The 18,061-nt window shown below is 37.1% G+C and overlaps 1 protein-coding gene across 1 annotated transcript in view; it reads right to left on the bottom strand.

Moving 5' to 3' along the window:
* Window positions 1-18,061, bottom strand: part of LOC111048902 (neprilysin-1) — a 49,243-nt gene that overhangs the window by 8,146 nt on the left and 23,036 nt on the right. Inside the window, exons 6-11 of the mRNA XM_039441207.1 lie at window positions 17,219-17,427; window positions 13,379-13,564; window positions 11,393-11,604; window positions 9,574-9,825; window positions 7,730-7,981; window positions 6,266-6,476 (exon numbers count right to left, since the gene is read on the bottom strand). Of these exons, the coding sequence (XP_039297141.1) occupies window positions 6,266-6,476; window positions 7,730-7,981; window positions 9,574-9,825; window positions 11,393-11,604; window positions 13,379-13,564; window positions 17,219-17,427 (1,322 nt within the window). The remainder of the gene's footprint in view (window positions 1-6,265; window positions 6,477-7,729; window positions 7,982-9,573; window positions 9,826-11,392; window positions 11,605-13,378; window positions 13,565-17,218; window positions 17,428-18,061) is intronic.

An 18,061-nucleotide genomic window follows, 5' to 3' on the forward strand; every position in this document is an offset into this window, starting at 1 on the left:
CGTCAGTGATCAATTTTCATAACGGCAAGGAAAGTTATGTGAATGCGCCACACCAGATTTTTACTGTTTTGTTGGGGTAAGAGTGTATGAACGGCACAATATAAGAGACTACCAGCGTCATAAAGCTTCACAGGAAATAATTACGTGGACTATCAGCTTGAGATAACAGTAAAAGTTGCGACATAAACGCCCTATGCCATGGGACATCTACTTACGCTATTGTTTCTCTATGGTATCACTCACTATCACTATGTTACAAGATTTGTAGGCTTATTATTTTATTATTTTAGATAATTGTATTCTGTTTATCAATAAATAAAAATAACGAGCGAAGCTCGGTGCCCCGATATTAGTAATGTATAGTGTAAGCAAGATGTGCCTTCACCGAATATGTAAGCATGACGCCTCCACCAAATATAAGGGTGGGAATATGAAAAAAAAACACAAGAAAAGATCGTACAGGTTTTGATATTTAAAACAAAATCAATAAATTATTTATTACAAAATTAGAATTATAATTATTAGAAATTACGAATTAATAATAATCAGATGAATATTTCAGGGGCTACTCGCTTTGCTGCTAGTGAGGATTCAATTGTGGTTATGGAAAATTTAAGAACAATGACTCAGTAGTCACCTACCTTTATGAAAATGGCTTCCCACTTTGGCAATCTTTCTGTCGATGACAAAAATTATTCAAAGACAAAAACACTGTTCATTAAACTTTTCTAAATTAAAACTCTAAAATTCTGATCAATATGAGATAAATATATGATTCATATATATGTCCCATATGACCAGGTGACACATCACCCATCCCGCTGAAAGACTCGTCCCTGAGTCTGTAGTCAGAGGGGAACAAAAAAATAATAAATAATATTGAACAAAATATATACTCCGGAAACAAACGTGTGCCTGATTGACTTGATAATGCTACTATACATTGAAATCAAACATTTACACATAGAAAGGTAGGTTACTCAAACTAAATTACAAACATTCAAATCAAATTCAAATGAGTCCACGTTATAATGATTCTATAATGAGGTGAAAATCGAAATATAATGAGGTCCATGGTACTATAGTGGGGTGCATTCTAAACTATAGTGAGGTCCACGTTATAAAGTCAGCACCTGATTAACATTGGTGTTGCGACCCTTGTCTATCATTCCACAAAGCAGATAGCGAGTGTAGCAAATCATAGTGTTCTGTATCAAGTTGAGATGATACTGTATCATTTTGTGTTGATACTGTTTCATGTGTGGTTGTTATTGTTCTATAGTGAGGTCCACGTTATAAAGTCAGCACCTGATTAACATTGGTGTTGCTATCCTTGTCTATCATTCCACAAAGCAGTTAGTGATTGTATCAAATCATAGTGTTGTGTATCAATTTGAGATGATACTGTATCATATTGTGTTGATACTGTATAATGTTGTGGTTGTTCTTGTTCTATAGTGAGGTCCACGTTATAAAGTCAGCACCTGATTAACATTGGTGTTGCTATCCTTGTCTATCATTCCACAAAGCAGATAGCGAATGTATCAAATCATAGTGTTCTGTATCAAGTTGAGATGATACTGTATCATTTTGTGTAGATACTGTTTCATGTGTGGTTGTTATTGTTCTATAGTGAGGTCCACGTTATAAAATCAGCACCTGATTAACATTGGTGTTGCTATCCTTGTCTATCATTCCACAAAGCAGTTAGTGATTGTATCAAATCATAGTGTTGTGTATCAATTTGAGATGATACTGTATCATTTTGTGTTGATACTGTTTCATGTGTGGTTGTTATTGTTCTGTAGTGAGGTCCACGTTATAAAGTCAGCACCTGATTAACATTGGTGTTGCGACCCTTGTCTATCATTCCACAAAGCAGATAGCGAGTGTAGCAAATCATAGTGTTGTGTATCAAGTTGAGATGATACTGTATCATATTGTGTTGATACTGTATAATGTTGTGGTTGTTCTTGTTCTTTAGTGAGGTCCACGTTATAATGGCAGTATTTGATTAACATTGGTGTTGCTATCCTTGTCTATCATTCCACAAAGCCGATAGCGAAAATCAACCAGCTGAAATCATGTGTCAGTGCATTAAGGACTGTCTATGTGATAGCTCCCAAATCAGCCTGAGCTGATGTTATGAATGAACAAATTGAAAAAAACTGTAGTAATTGCATGCAATTAATTCTTCATCTGACTGAATAAGCTGTTTAGTTGAGTACCTAGTTGAGACATAATAATTCGTCATTCATGAATTTCTTATCCTGTAGGCCTACATGTATAAGCCGACTCTTCCCTTTATTATACTAGTAGTTCTGTGAACAGTAGACCTTCTCTAAACCACAGCCTCCCATTATACTGTCTCATGATCCTGTCTAATTGTTCCAGCAATCAAATTTTAACTTAAATATGTGTAACGCTAGTTCGCCTCCATGGTGCACATTGGGTAACGCTGAATGGACTAGCATCTAGCAAATGATGGCGGCCAGACTAACTTATGATCTCCTGACCGAAAACAACACAGCATCTCAAAGAATTTGGAAATGTACAGTGTATATCTAGGCATTTGAGACTCATGAGCTATAATATACAGAGTGATTCATAATTATGGTAAAATATTTTAATACGTGATAGTAGAGGTGAAAATAAGAAAAAAAAGTTCATATAAACATATATCCATAAACGCTTCATTAGCGAGCTATACAGGGTGAAAGATTTCGCCCGGAATTCAGTTCCTCTGGTGAAATACACCGATGCTGAATTGTTTGGGGACTAGTTTTTGAAAAACTTATGCTGGATTCATATGTGAAAATATCTGAAAAATTGAATAAAACTAGTATGGAAGCTGTAGTGTGAGTAGTTTTTGAGAAAAAAGTTGAAATATGCAAAAAATCTAAGTAGAAAAACACAGACTTCTACGTTTGATGCCCAATAACTTTCTTTAATGACCAGTAAACATATAATTTTTCGCAATAAAAAATTGTAGAGAATTTAATTCTGAAAAGGGATTATGTAAGCTGTGTAAACTAAATTCATATAAAAGTTGAATAAAATGTATTCTTATGTAGTTCATTACACCACAAAAATTTGCTGTTTTATGAGGAGAGAACTAATAACTCATAAGTTGTAGCTGATTGCAAATAAAACATGGATTTTAATAACAGCTGTTCCAAAACAGCTGATTTATTATGTTTCAAATAAGAAAATATTTAAAAGAAATTATCAGCTGAAAATTATTTTCAGAAATATTTTAGCTCACTGTTGAACAAAAAAAAAAAAATTGTAAGTAAGGCCTACTGTAACCGCGCTGTGTTTTTTGTTTAATCTATTAACCAGTTATTTGTAACCATTCCACTTTGCTTTTGTGTTAAGTGTTAACTTTAAAAAAATGGCAGGTAATCTTAGACATTATTCATACTCCGAATTAGCTGACATGCATTTAATGCATGGAATTGGACACTACGGCAATAGTACTGAAGCAAGCTGAAGCAAGACGTTTGTATCAAGAGAACTTTCCTAACCGAGTATGTCCAAGTTCAAGGTTTTTTGCCACTATTCATCAACGTCTGTCTGAAACAGATTCTTTGATATCCAAAGAGCACATTTATGCAGGCAGACCTCGATCTATTATGACTGTTGAGTTAGAAGAACAAGTTCTTAATGAAATTTATGAACATCCAGAGAAGAGCACAAGAGAATTGTCAGTGCAGTTTAATGTCAATCAATCCATTATTTGGAGGATACTAAAATAGCAACAATTACATCCATACCACCTCCAGAAAGTTCATACTCTATTTCCACGAGACTGTATTCTCCGTGCTGGTATTTGCCGATGGTTTTTAGTAAAACTTGTTTACCCAAACTTTTTAACAACCGTTTTATTTATCGACGAGGCACACTCTACAAGAACAGCTATCGTTAACGACCACAACCAACATATTTGGGCAGCTGAAAATCCTCATGCCATCAATCCTAATCTTCCACAACATCAGTTTTCAGTAAACATTTGGGCAGGAATCATAGGAGATTATCTACTTCTGTTCGAGCTTCCTCCCAGGCTCAATGGCATAATCTACTGGTTTTTTGGTATAAGTTCAATGTCATTTAGATATGCTACTTTCATAAAAAAAACTTCTCCTAAAAAACCGAATATTTTATTTGCAATCAGCTACAACTTATGAGTTATTAGTTATCTCCTCATAAAACAGCAAATTTTTGTGGTGTAATGTACTACATAAGAATACATTTTATTCAACTTTTATTTGAATTTAGTTTACACAGCTTACATAATCCTTTTCAGAATTAAATTCTCTACAATTTTTATTGCGAAAAATTATATGTTTACTGGTCATTAAAGAAAGTTATTGGGCATCAAACGTAGAAGTCTGTGTTTTTCTACTTAGATTTTTTGCATATTTCAACTTTTTTCTCAAAAACTACTCACACTACAGCTTCCCGACTAGTCTTATTCAACCAGCTGAAATCATGTGTCAGTGCATTAAGCATTAAAGACTGTCTGTGTGATAGCTCCCAAATCAGCCTGAGCTGATGTTATGAATGAACAAATTGAAAAAACTGTAGTAATTGCATGCAATTAATTCTTTATCTGACTGAATAAGTTATTTAGTTGAGTACCTAGTTGAGACATAATAATGCATCATTCATGAATTTCTTACCCTGTAGGCCTATGTGTATAAGCCGACTCTTCCCTTTATTATACTAGTAGTTCTGTGAACAGTAGACCTTCTATAAACCACAGCCTCCCATTATACTGTCTCATGATCCTGTCTAATTGTTCCAGCAATCAGATTTTTAACTTAAATATGTGTAACGCTAGTTCGCCTTCATGGTGCACATTGGGTAACGCTGAATGGACTAGCATCTAGCAAATGATGGCGGCCAGACAAACTTATGTTCTCCTGACCGAAAACAACACATCTCAAAGAATTTGGAAATGTACAGTGTATAAATCTAGGCATTTGAGACTCATGAGCTATTATATATTTGTTGTGTATCCGTCATACGTTAATAGTTATTTGTGCAACCAGTGCGCAAAGTGACAGTTTGCTGCACTGAAAGAAACGTTTACGCCCGAGCCGTAGGCGAGGGGGGAATTGTTTCTTGAGTGCAGCAAACGAACTTTGCGCACGTATTTCACATTAAACTTTTCCTACAGTAACCATTGAATATGAGAAGTGGTTGATGATGGGTAAAATGATGGCTGAAATCCATCAAATTGTTTGTCTGTATAAATTAATAACAACTTTAATTTATTTTAAACTTGATAATCCAATTGAAAATTAATAATCGATAATTCATTCAAATTAAAAATTAAATTAATCCAATTAATTTGAAAATTTTAATAAATCTTAATTTCAAAAAATTTAACCAGCTGCTGTGCAACCGGGCCTTAGTATTAAGAGTGCGCACTAGAGTGGAAAAGTGATTCTTTGCGTTCTGTAATCAGTGCAGCAATGGCCACTTTCCAAGGTACCTGTAGGAAAATAATAATGATCCTGTCTGTATGTCGTGTCAGTGAGATATCGGTGTGAAAACGGCTATAATAGCTGTTGTTTCATGGAAATCTATTGCTGTAAATGCGGAACATAAATATAAACATAATAAGAAATGCGAAGCCGTCGACTCGAATCTTAGACCTCTCTTTGCTCGGTCAATGAATGAATAAAATTGAAAAACTATAGTAATTGCATACTATAAATTCTTCATCTGATTGAATGAGTTCTTTAGTTGAGAACATTGTTGAGACGTGATGATGCGTCATTCGTGAATTTCCTATTCCGAATCTATCTTTTGGTAGAGAGTTAGTGGGGAGGATATTTTTAATATTCTTTCCGAAGAATGGACATTGATATGTCCAAAGCTCCGCCAATTTATGTAGATGCATAACAATATGATTATTATCTATAGTTATTATATTACAAATTGCTTTTTCATATCATATACAGTTCAATAATTATTTTCTTAGTCTATATTATGTAAATTCATCTATAATTTTGCTGTATTGTAAGCTATTGTATATAAGTGTATGAGCCAGTATATATTGTAATCTACATAAATAAAGTACTCAATCAATCAATCAATCAATTCCGTACCTGTTTGAACCGATTCTTCCCTTTATCATAATAGGTAGATTAGATTAAAATCATGAATGTCCTATCCCATTCATGTATAAGCTGATTCTTCCCTTCATCATATTACAGATAGATTAGATTAAAATAATGTTGATGAGTAACCTTGCTGTGCTGGTCGAAGTTTGTCTGATGTAGAGCGCCCCTACAGCCATGCCCATCTTCTTGTTGGTCCACTCGACGCACTGCGTCCACCTGCTTAAGTCCCGCTCCACACCGGACATGGTGCGTCGGAACTCGTACTCCTTCGCCTGGTAGTCATCGACCATGTGTGGCACCACCTCCATCACGAATCGCCATAGCAGGTAGTTGTGGATCACCCTGTACACACAACATTGAACAAAATTCACTTGAGGGTCTCAGCCATACGTTAAATAATAATGATCCTGTCTGTATGTCGTGTCAGTGAGATATCTGTGTGAAAACGGCTATGATGGCTGTTGGGGTTGGTGTATCAGAAATGTTAACATCAAAAGCTAATCTCCTTCAAGACATACTGGCAACAGGTCAGCCCGAGTTGAAAGCAGAGAAAGGTCGAGAGAAAATACCATGTTACTTTCAGTTATTTATTGCATTCGTCATTGCAATTGCATGCAATTGATAATCCACTCGACAGCTGATTTATGATGAATAATTCTATGGTCTGATCAGATTAATGTTGGCGTTCGAAGGAGGCTCCTATTCCTTTTGTATTATCCTTGAAATGCAAAATTTCGATAAACCTTGTGTATACGTCAACGCAAAATTCAAAAAGAAACATACCTGTCGAGTTTATCAGAGTTTATCAGAGATTGACAATGGTGTAATAACCGAAACCGGTCTTTCTAATTATCAATAAATCAGTGGTTTTTTGACAATTTCTTGGTCTTTTTCATTCAATATGAATAATTACCACAATATCAACTTCTCAACTACACAAAAAGGGAAAAATACCTGTCGAGTTTCATGGAAATCTATTGCCGTAAATGCGAAACATAATAAGAAATGCGAAGCCGTCGACTCGAATCTTAGACCTCTCTTTGCTCGGTCAATGAATGAATAAATTGAAAAACTATAGTAATTGCATACTATAAATTCTTCATCTGATTGAATGAGTTCTTTAGTTGAGAACCTTGTTGAGACGTGATGATGCGTCATTCGTGAATTTCCTATTCCGAATCTATCTTTTGGTAGAGAGTTAGTGGGGAGGATATTTTTAATATTCTTTCCGAAGAATGGACATTGATATGTCCAAAGCTCCGCCAATTTATGTAGATGCATAACAATATGATTATTATCTATAGTTATTATATTACAAATTGCTTTTTCATATCATATACAGTTCAATAATTATTTTCTTAGTCTATATTATGTAAATTCATCTATAATTTTGCTGTATTGTAAGCTATTGTATATAAGTGTATGAGCCAGTATATATTGTAATCTACATAAATAAAGTACTCAATCAATCAATCAATCAATTCCGTACCTGTTTGAACCGATTCTTCCCTTTATCATAATAGGTAGATTAGATTAAAATCATGAATGTCCTATCCCATTCATGTATAAGCTGATTCTTCCCTTCATCATATTACAGATAGATTAGATTAAAATAATGTTGATGAGTAACCTTGCTGTGCTGGTCGAAGTTTTGTCTGATGTAGAGCGCCCCTACAGCCATGCCCATCTTCTTGTTGGTCCACTCGACGCACTGCGTCCACCTGCTTAAGTCCCGCTCCACACCGGACATGGTGCGTCGGAACTCGTACTCCTTCGCCTGGTAGTCATCGACCATGTGTGGCACCACCTCCATCACGAATCGCCATAGCAGGTAGTTGTGGATCACCCTGTACACACAACATTGAACAAAATTCACTTGAGGGTCTCAGCATGGAGAAGATATTCCATGGTAAAGGAACGTCGTGTTGCAAATTTCTTCTCCAACTACTGTTGACTGCTGTCTATTATTAGTGTGTTGTTGGGAGTGTGAGAGTGTAAGAAGGGCACAGTATGAGAGACTACCAGCGTCACATAGCTTCACCAAAAACAACTACTAGGACTATCGGCTCCAGTTAACACTCACATTTGCAACATAGACACCCTATACACTGTCTATTATTAGTGTGTTGTTGGGAGTGTAAGAGTGTAAGAAGGGCACAGTATGAGAGACTACCAGCGTCACATAGCTTCACCAAAAACAACTACTAGGACTATCGGCTTCAGTTAACAGTGACATTTGCAACATAGACACCCTATACACTGTCTATTATTAGTGTGTTGTTGGGAGTGTAGGAGTGTAAGAAGGGCACAGTATGAGAGACTACCAGCGTCACATAGCTTCACCAAAAACAACTACCTGTCGAGTTTCATGGAAATCTATTGCCGTAAATGCGAAACATAATAAGAAATGCGAAGCCGTCGACTCGAATCTTAGACCTCTCTTTGCTCGGTCAATGAATGAATAAATTGAAAAACTATAGTAATTGCATACTATAAATTCTTCATCTGATTGAATGAGTTCTTTAGTTGAGAACCTTGTTGAGACGTGATGATGCGTCATTCGTGAATTTCCTATTCCGAATCTATCTTTTGGTAGAGAGTTAGTGGGGAGGATATTTTTAATATTCTTTCCGAAGAATGGACATTGATATGTCCAAAGCTCCGCCAATTTATGTAGATGCATAACAATATGATTATTATCTATAGTTATTATATTACAAATTGCTTTTTCATATCATATACAGTTCAATAATTATTTTCTTAGTCTATATTATGTAAGCATGTATGTCATATTATGTAGCATGGACCCTCACAAAAGAAACAATGGTAAAGATTGAAGCTTTTGAACTCTGGCTGTACAGAAGAATGCTGAAAATATCCTGGACGCAAAAAGTTACTAATCAAGAGGTTCTCAGGAGAATGAATAAAGAACCGGAGCTCCTGAATACCATTAAAAGTAGAAAACTCCAATACGTCGGCCACATTATGAGGAATAGCTCAAGATACAGACTTCTGCAAGAGATCCTTCAAGGAAAAATCAACGGAAAAAGGGGACCTGGCAGAAGGAGAATTTCATGGCTGGAAAATCTGAGGCTATGGTTTCACCAGTCATCTGCAGAGCTGTTCCGTAGTGCCGTCGACAAGATCAGGATAGCCATTATGATCGCCAACATCCGAAACGGAGCAGGCATGTGAAGAAGAAGAAGAAGATATTATGTAAATTCATCTATAATTTTGCTGTATTGTAAGCTATTGTATATAAGTGTATAAGCCAGTGTATATTGTAATCTACATAAATAAAGTACTCAATCAATCAATCAATCAATTCCGTACCTGTTTGAACCGATTCTTCCCTTTATCATAATAGATAGATTAAATTAAAATCATGAATGTCCTATCCCATTCATGTATAAGCTGTTTCTTCCCTTCATCATATTACAGATAGATTAGATTAAAATAATGTTGATGAGTAACCTTGCTGTGCTGGTCGAAGTTCTGTCTGATGTAGAGCGCCCCTACAGCCATGCCCATCTTCTTGTTGGTCCACTCGACGCACTGCGTCCACCTGCTCAAGTCCCGCTCCACACCGGACATGGTGCGTCGGAACTCGTACTCCTTCGCCTGGTAGTCATCGACCATGTGTGGCACCACCTCCATCACGAATCGCCATAGCAGGTAGTTGTGGATCACCCTGTACACACAACATTGAACAAAATTCACTTGAGGGTCTCAGCATGGAGAAGATATTCCATGGTAAAGGAACGTCATGTTGCAAATTTCTTCTCCAACTACTGTTAACTGCTGTCTATTATTAGTGTGTTGTTGGGAGTGTAAGGCTCAACTGACACTTAGGCGACTCAGGTGGAGAAGAGACTGGACTCTAGTGGAGAGCATGTGTTGCCAAATGGTGACACTCAGACCAGTCGATTCTAGTCTCCGCGACGTCACCATTTGGAAACACATGCTCTCCACTAGAGTCCAGTCTCTTCTGCACCTGAGTCGCCTAAGTGTCAGTTGAGCCATAGAGTGTAAGAAGGGCACAGTATGAGAGACTACCAGCGTCACATAGCTTCACCAAAAACAACTACTAGGACTATCGGCTTCAGTTAACACTCACATTTGCAACATAGACACCCTATACACTGTCTATTATTAGTGTGTTGTTGGGAGTGTAAGAGTGTAAGAAGGGCACAGTATGAGAGACTACCAGCGTCACATAGCTTCACCAAAAACAACTACTAGGACTATCGGCTTCAGTTAACACTCACATTTGCAACATAGACACCCTATACACTGTCTATTATTAGTGTGTTGTTGGGAGTGTAAGAGTGTAAGAAGGGCACAGTATGAGAGACTACCAGCGTCACATAGCTTCACCAAAAACAACTACTAGGACTATCGGCTTCAGTTAACAGTGGCATTTGCAACATATCGGTCCTTTATCATGGCATATCCCAAAAAATTATTCAGTATCAGCACAATATGATATACAGTATCATCTCAACTTGATACACAACACCATAATTTGATACAAAAATTCGAAACTATGAAGGAATTCTACAAACCATGGCATATCTTCTCATGATGTTTTCATCATGGTATCACCACAATATGATACAGTATAATCTCAACTTGATACACAACACCAAAATTTGATACAAAACTTTGGAACTTTGAATGAATTCTACAAACCATGTCATCATCTAATCATCGTGTATATCATCTAATGCTATCTTTTCCCCATGATTCTACTACCAACCTTCAATCAGTCTGCTGCAGTACAACTCCCATCTGCTTGAAGTAGGACATGCAGTCCTGCCACAATATGATACAGTATCATCTCAACTTGATACACAACACTATAATTTATTTGATACAAAACTTCGAAACTGAATGAATTCCACAAACCATGGCATATCTTCTCATTTCCATTATGGTATCACCACAAATGATACAGTATCACCACAATGTGATAAAGTATCATGTCAACTTGACACACAACACTATGATTTCATACATTCCTTATCTGCTTTGTGGAATGATAGACAAGGATAGCAACACCAATGTTAATCGAATACTGCCATTATAACGTGGACCTCACTATAGAACAAGAAAAACCACAACATGATACAGTATGAACACAACATGATACAGTGTCATCTCAACATGATACACAAAGTTTGATACAAAACTTTGAATGAATTCTACAAACCATGACATATCTTCTTATGCTATCTTTTCTTCATGATTCTACCAACCTTCGATCAGTCTGCTGTAGTATAACTCCCATCTGCTTGAAATAGGACATGCAGTAGGCGACGACTGGCTCCTGTAGGTCCAGACGCAGTTCGAGGAATTGTGTGATGAGGGTCAGCCAGTCTATCTGGGGCACTTCGGCCTGAAGTTCTGCCAACGTCAGCTTCTGGTAGATAAGGCTGTGGTCATGACGATCTGCCTCCGGGATCACGGCCTGAGGGTCACAAGAAAGTTGCTTGAAAATTGCCAAATGTAGGTCTAGAATTAAGAAAACGTGGCTTTAAAATCACACAGTAATGTGGAATATTTCTACCTCTGGGATCAAGGCCTGTGGATCACAGAAAATTTGCTTCAAAATTGCCTAGTATTGAAAGAAGATTACTTTAAACTTGTCAAATAATGTTCTTCAATGTTGTTTTCCATCACGAACTGCTTATCATTTAATCACTTTCTGCTATTGGAAAAAACGACTAGCAGTCAGATGTGTTTGTTATTCAGATATTTTTTTCTTTTTGTGTAGTTGAGAAGTTGATATTGTGGTAATTATTCATATTGAATAAAAAATACTAAGAAATTGTCAAAAACCACAGATTTATTCATACTTAGAAAGACTGGTTTCGGTTATTACACCATTGTCAATCTCTGAAAAACTGGATTGACAATAGATGATAAACTTCATCAGAGATTGACAATGGTGTAATAACCGAAACCAGTCTTTCTAAGTATGAATAAATCTGTGGTTTTTGACAATTTCTTGGTCTTTTTCATTCAATTATTCAGATATGTTTATGGACATTATTTGTCAAATAATGGTCGAGAATTGTAAAAAAAAATGAGCTTCAAAATTACCAAATAATGGTCTGGAATTGATGAAAAGTTGAGAAGAGTTTCTTCAAAATTAGAAAAGTTGGGAAGTTTCTTCAAAATATTTCCGCCTCTGGGATAATGGCCTGAGAATCACAGATAGGTTGCCTCATAATGGTCACAGAGATGAATTCCTTCTACTTTGTGTAATGGTCTAGAATTGATGGAGAAGATTTTTTGAAATCACACAATGATCTAGAGTATCTCCACCTCAGGGATCAAGGCTATAGGTCACAGGAAAGTTCCCGAATAATGGCCCAGCATTGAGAAAAGTTGCTTCAAATTTCACAAAGATCTAAAGTATTTTTACCTCTAGTATTACCGCTTGTGAGCCACGAAAAATTGCTCAAGAAATTGCCGAATAATGGCCTAGAATTTTGAAAAAGTTGGGAAGAGTTTTTTCAAAATTAGACAATGATTTCCTGTTTCTCGAACTGTATGACGTCACTGATCTCCACTTTTTCCTGGCTTCAGTGGTTGGTTATCTCAGTAGTTGGTTGAGTAGTTAATGAATGCACAATACCCATTGTGACATTGTGACAATTGTGACAAATGACATTCGCTTCAGTGACGTCACAGTGAGGCGATCCCTACCTTGGCCAGCCGTTTCTCGAACTGTATGACGTCCTCACTTCAGCCGCGGCCAGACTCAAGATGGTACTACTTCCATGATACTAATTAGTATTGAACTACCCATTGTCTTGTCACAGTGAAGCAAATCACCAATACCTTCAGTGACGTCACATTTCTACCTCGGCCAGCCTAAGGAACTATAAAGACTATTATAGTTCCCTAGGCCAGCCGTTCTCGAACTGTATTTCATCACTCAACTCTAGTTTTTGCTTCATCCACATAATATTCAGTATTGAAATACCCATTGTGACATCACAGTGAAGCAAATCACCAATACCTTCAGTGACGTCACATTCCTACCTCGGCCAGCCTAAGGAACTATAAAGACTATTTATAGTTCCCTAGGCCAGCCGTTCTAGAACTGTATTTCATCACTCAACTCTAATTTTTGCTTCACCCACATAATATTCAGTATTGAAATACCCATTGTGACGTCACAGTGAAGCAAATCACCACTGGCTTCAGTGACGTCACAGTAAGGCAATCCCTACCTCGGCCAGCCGTTTCTCGAACTGTATGACGTCACTCATCTCGGCCTCGGCCTGTGTGCGGTTGGTGGCACCCAGCAGCACTGCCATCTCGACCATGTACTTGTGATAGGCGGCCAGGTAGTCCCGTTCACTGCTCGGCTTCAGGTAGTAGTCACGGCTGGGTAGAGCCAGTGGAATCTGGTCCAACTGACACACAAAACATGTACAATATTATTGAAATTGCCATCATGCAATAACCTTCAAAATGGAAGCTATCTATAGTGAAGTCCACGTTATAATATTGCAGTATCTGATTGATAGAGAATGTTCAAATTTGATAGAAAAGTTCAGCTAAAGCTGGGTTTTCGTTTGTGCGTAAATGCTGTCGTCGACCAAGACAGGGTGAGGATCTCAGAGTGAGTGAATTTCAATTTGTCTAAATAACCTAAAAGATCATGTTCAATTATGTTTTCGCCACACTGCACAGAAAGCAGCTGTTTTCCAGTCCCTACGTAGATATGAAAGACCTTGTTTGCAGACGACTCTCGTCTGACGTAAGAAACAGGTTTCTTTCCGGCCTAGGCCGGAAAGAGTACTCTTTCCAGCCGCTAACATGGAAGTCCATAGTTAATAAGTCATCTGCTAGATTGGGCGAGTGTCAACTTTCTTCATCTGAAGTCGCCATCATTTCAGTTCGAATTTCGAATCAAACTAATTCAGCATTCGCTTCGCAACCATTTTTATTCAATTATTTATTGTTGATTAGTGCATTCCGAATTTTTAAAATGCTTGAAGATGACGACGCCCGTGATATTCCAAGTGAAATTTTAAAAGAATCTGAAATCCTGACTGCAAATCTTCTACCACTAAAATCAAGAGATAGGTACGATAACAAGTATTCTCTATTTTGTATTCTTTATTTATTTTGTCAGCAATACCTGTAGTGTGGCAAAAAATATTGTTCGCACCACAGGCAAAAATGTTTTTCCGGCTCTCAATCTTTTCTAGTCCTTGGCCTACGGCCTTGGACTTGAAAACTGATTTCGATCCGGAAAAATCTCATTTTTTGCTCTAGGTGCAAAATATACTATTCAATAAATAATAATGACGATTGTCTCAACTTATTGTATGTTTTATGACAGTAAACGATGATTCGAAATACAATCACTCTCATAATAGAATCTTTCCATGTCTCTATGTGTGGAATATTTGAATACTCCACTCATTTTCTCATAGAAGTCTCTGATGATGAATAAATGTCAAGAGAACCAATTGAAGAAGTTTTATTTTTGAAGAAGCCTTCTCTAATTTTGACATTTGTTCACCATTGAAAATGAACTGAATTTTTGCCACCAGGTGTTAGTGTTTTTGTGTTTTATCCGTGTTGTTGAAGTCTGTCACTCCATTCACATCGAAAGTACAACACATCTTCATCATCACAGTTTCATCATCCTTGTTTTACAACGCTTCCATAATGATTTTTCACATAAATTTCAACTGTTTATCATGTATTTTTGTGTGTTTTTCCTAAGTTATTGATGTTTGTTGAGTACTAGTTTGTGTTTGTTTTGTCTGTGTTGTTTGTCTCCCTTGATGGGAGTTTACATTAGACAAGTTTACTTGTATGAAATGAATCTATTTTGAAAACTATGAATTCAAGTTTGAAAGAACAAAAACCTGAATCCACCTGAAACAAATGTAGACCCTTCTTGAAGTTTCTTTAGATGTTTGACTTTTATTAAAAACAAGATAGAACTCTTGTAGTACCCTTTATTTTTTTAAAACTTCGAAATAGTTGGTGAACTATTTTAAAGTTTCTAAAAATAAAGAGTACTTCAAGATTTTTGTATTGTTTTTATTGATTTGTTAAAAGTAGCCCATGTGAGGGAAGTGTTTTTAAGTTTGACTTTGTAGTTATTTGTTCAGTTGTGTGTGTGTGTGTGTGTGTGAATTTGTATGATTGTGTGTGTAGGTGTGTGTTTTCTACATGTTTGTGTGTTGGTGTCTCTTACTTTGTTCGCACCTGAAGAATGTTCACAGAAGAGTTTTTGTCGTCAGGCCCCACCCACTGCTCGATGAGCCAGCCCATGTTGAACTCGCCGCGCAGCCGGCCCAATAGCACTTCGAGGCGGCCTGGGGCGGAGTCCAGGCATGGCCTTCGGTGACAGGCCAGCCCCCTAGCGAGCGAAGCACTGCCCTCACCGGGGCGTCGCCTACCAGCCGGATTTGCTCTGCAAACACAAGGTAAGGGAGACTTGAGTCAAGGTAGCAAGTCGCCATCATTTCAGTTCGAATTTCGAATCAAACTAATTCAGCATTCGCTATGCAACCATTTTTATTCAATTATTCATTGTTGATTAGTGCATTCCGAATTTTCAAAAATGCTTGAAGATGATGACGCCCATGATATTCCAAGTGAAATTTTAAAAGAATCTGAAATCCTGACTACAAATCTTCTACAACTAAAATCAAGAGATAGGTATGATAACAAGTATTCTTCATTTATTTTGTCAGCAATACCTGTAGTGTGGCAAAAAATATTGTTTGCACCACGGGCAAAAATGTTTTTCCGGCTATCAATCTTTTCTAGTCCTTGGCCTACGGCCTCGGACTTGAAAACTGATTTCGATCCGGAAAAATCTCATTTTCTGCTCTAGGTGCGGAATATACTATTTTCAATAAATGATGACGATTGTCTCAACTTATTGTATGTTTTATGACAGTAAACGATGATTTGAAATACAATCACCCTCATAATAGAATCTTTCAACCCTTTGCGTTTGGTAGGCAGCTATAGTGGAATATTTCTAATTAATTTATTAATTCAAGCCATCTAAATTCAAAATTTATAGTTCCAATGTTTATTTTAGAGTAAAATTTTATAAAAATTGTACACGTGAAATTCTAACCTTATCTTGGACTTTGTCACTTATAAATTTGGAAGAAAAATAGCACAAGGACTACCTTATTATTTCATCTTTCAATGTTATTACATCAGTGTCATTTGCATTGTAAATAAATAAATAATAATAATCTCTATGTGTGGAATATTTGAATACTCCACTCATTTTCTCATAGAAGTCTCTGATGATGAATAAATGTCAAGTGAACCAATTGAAGAAGTTTTATTTTTGAAGAAGCCTTCTCCAATTATGACATTCGTTCACCATTGAAAATGAACTGAATTTTTGAAACCAGGTGTTAGTGTTCTTGTGTTTTATCCGTGTTGTTGAAGTCTGTCACTTCATTCACATCAAAAGTACAACACATCTTCATCATCACAGTTTCATCATCCTTGTTTTACAACGCTTCCATGATGATTTTTTACATAAATTTCAACTGTTTATCATGTATTTTTGTGTGTTTTTCCTAAGTTATTGATGTTTGGTAAATACTAGTTTGTGTTTGTTTTGTCTGTGTTGTTTATCTCCCTTGATGGGAGTTTACATTAGACAAGTTTACTTGTATGAAATGATTCTATTTCGAAAACTTGGAATCCAAGTTTGAAAGAACAAAAACCTGAATCCACTATACAAATGTAGACACTTCTTGAAGTTTTTTTAGATGTTTGACTTCTATTAAAAACAAGATAAAACTCTTGTAGTACCCTTTATTTTTTTAAAACTTCAAAATAGTTGGTGAACTATTTTAAAGTTTCTGGAAATAAAGGGTACTTCAAGATTTTTGTATTGTTTTTATTGATTTGTTAAAAGTAGCCCATGTGAGATGAGTGTTTTTATGTTTGACTTTGTAGTTATTTGTTCAGTTGTGTGTGTGTGTGTGTGTGAATTTGTATGACTGTGTGTGTAGGTGTGTGTTTTCTACATGTTTGTGTGTTGGTGTCTCTTACTTTGTTCGCACCTGAAGAATGTTCACAGAAGAGTTTTTGTCGTCAGGCCCCACCCACTGCTCGATGAGCCAGCCCATGTTGAACTCGCCGCGCAGCCGGCCCAATAGCACTTCGAGGCGGCCTGGGGGCGGAGTCCAGGCATGGCCTTCGGTGACAGGCCAGCCCCCTAGCGAGCGAAGCACTGCCCTCACCGGGGCGTCGCCTACCAGCCGGATTTGCTCTGCAAACACAAGGTAAGGGAGACTTGAGTCAAGGTAGCAAGGTAGACTTGTGTTGAGGGAGACTTGAGTCAAGTGAGACTTGAGTCAAGTGAGACTTGAGTCAAGGGAGGCTTGAGTCATGGTGGACTTGCGTCTAGAGATACTTGAGTCCAGAGGGACTTGAATTTAGGAAGATTTGAGTCAAGGTGAACTAGAGTCTAGGTCTAGAGAGACTTGAGTCAAGGGTTAGCCCACTTGGGTCGGGTCGAGTCGAGTCAAGGGAGACAAGATCTTAGGTAGACTTGTGTCAAGGGAGACTCAAGTCAAAGGGGAGATCCGAGTCAAGGTGGACTGTGGTTAAAGGGTACTTGGGCTAAGTCGAATCAAGGTGCTGAGTCGAGTAAAGGGAGACTTGAGTCAAGGTGAACTTGTGTCAGGGGTGATTTCAGTCAAGATGGGCTTGAGTCAAGGGTGATTTGAGTCAAGGAAAACTTGGGTCAAGTGAGACTGGAGTCTAAGGGGACTTGAGTTGAGACGTGACAAGGAAGACTTGAGTAGGCCTATATCTCCTGATATGAGTGTTACTTGGATACAAGTTTTTTTTCAATTCAATTCAATTTATTAAAAACACACAAAACAAGACAAAACAAAATT

Source organism: Nilaparvata lugens, chromosome 14 (assembly GCF_014356525.2).
Source record: "Nilaparvata lugens isolate BPH chromosome 14, ASM1435652v1, whole genome shotgun sequence".
Lineage (NCBI taxonomy): Eukaryota > Metazoa > Arthropoda > Insecta > Hemiptera > Delphacidae > Nilaparvata > Nilaparvata lugens.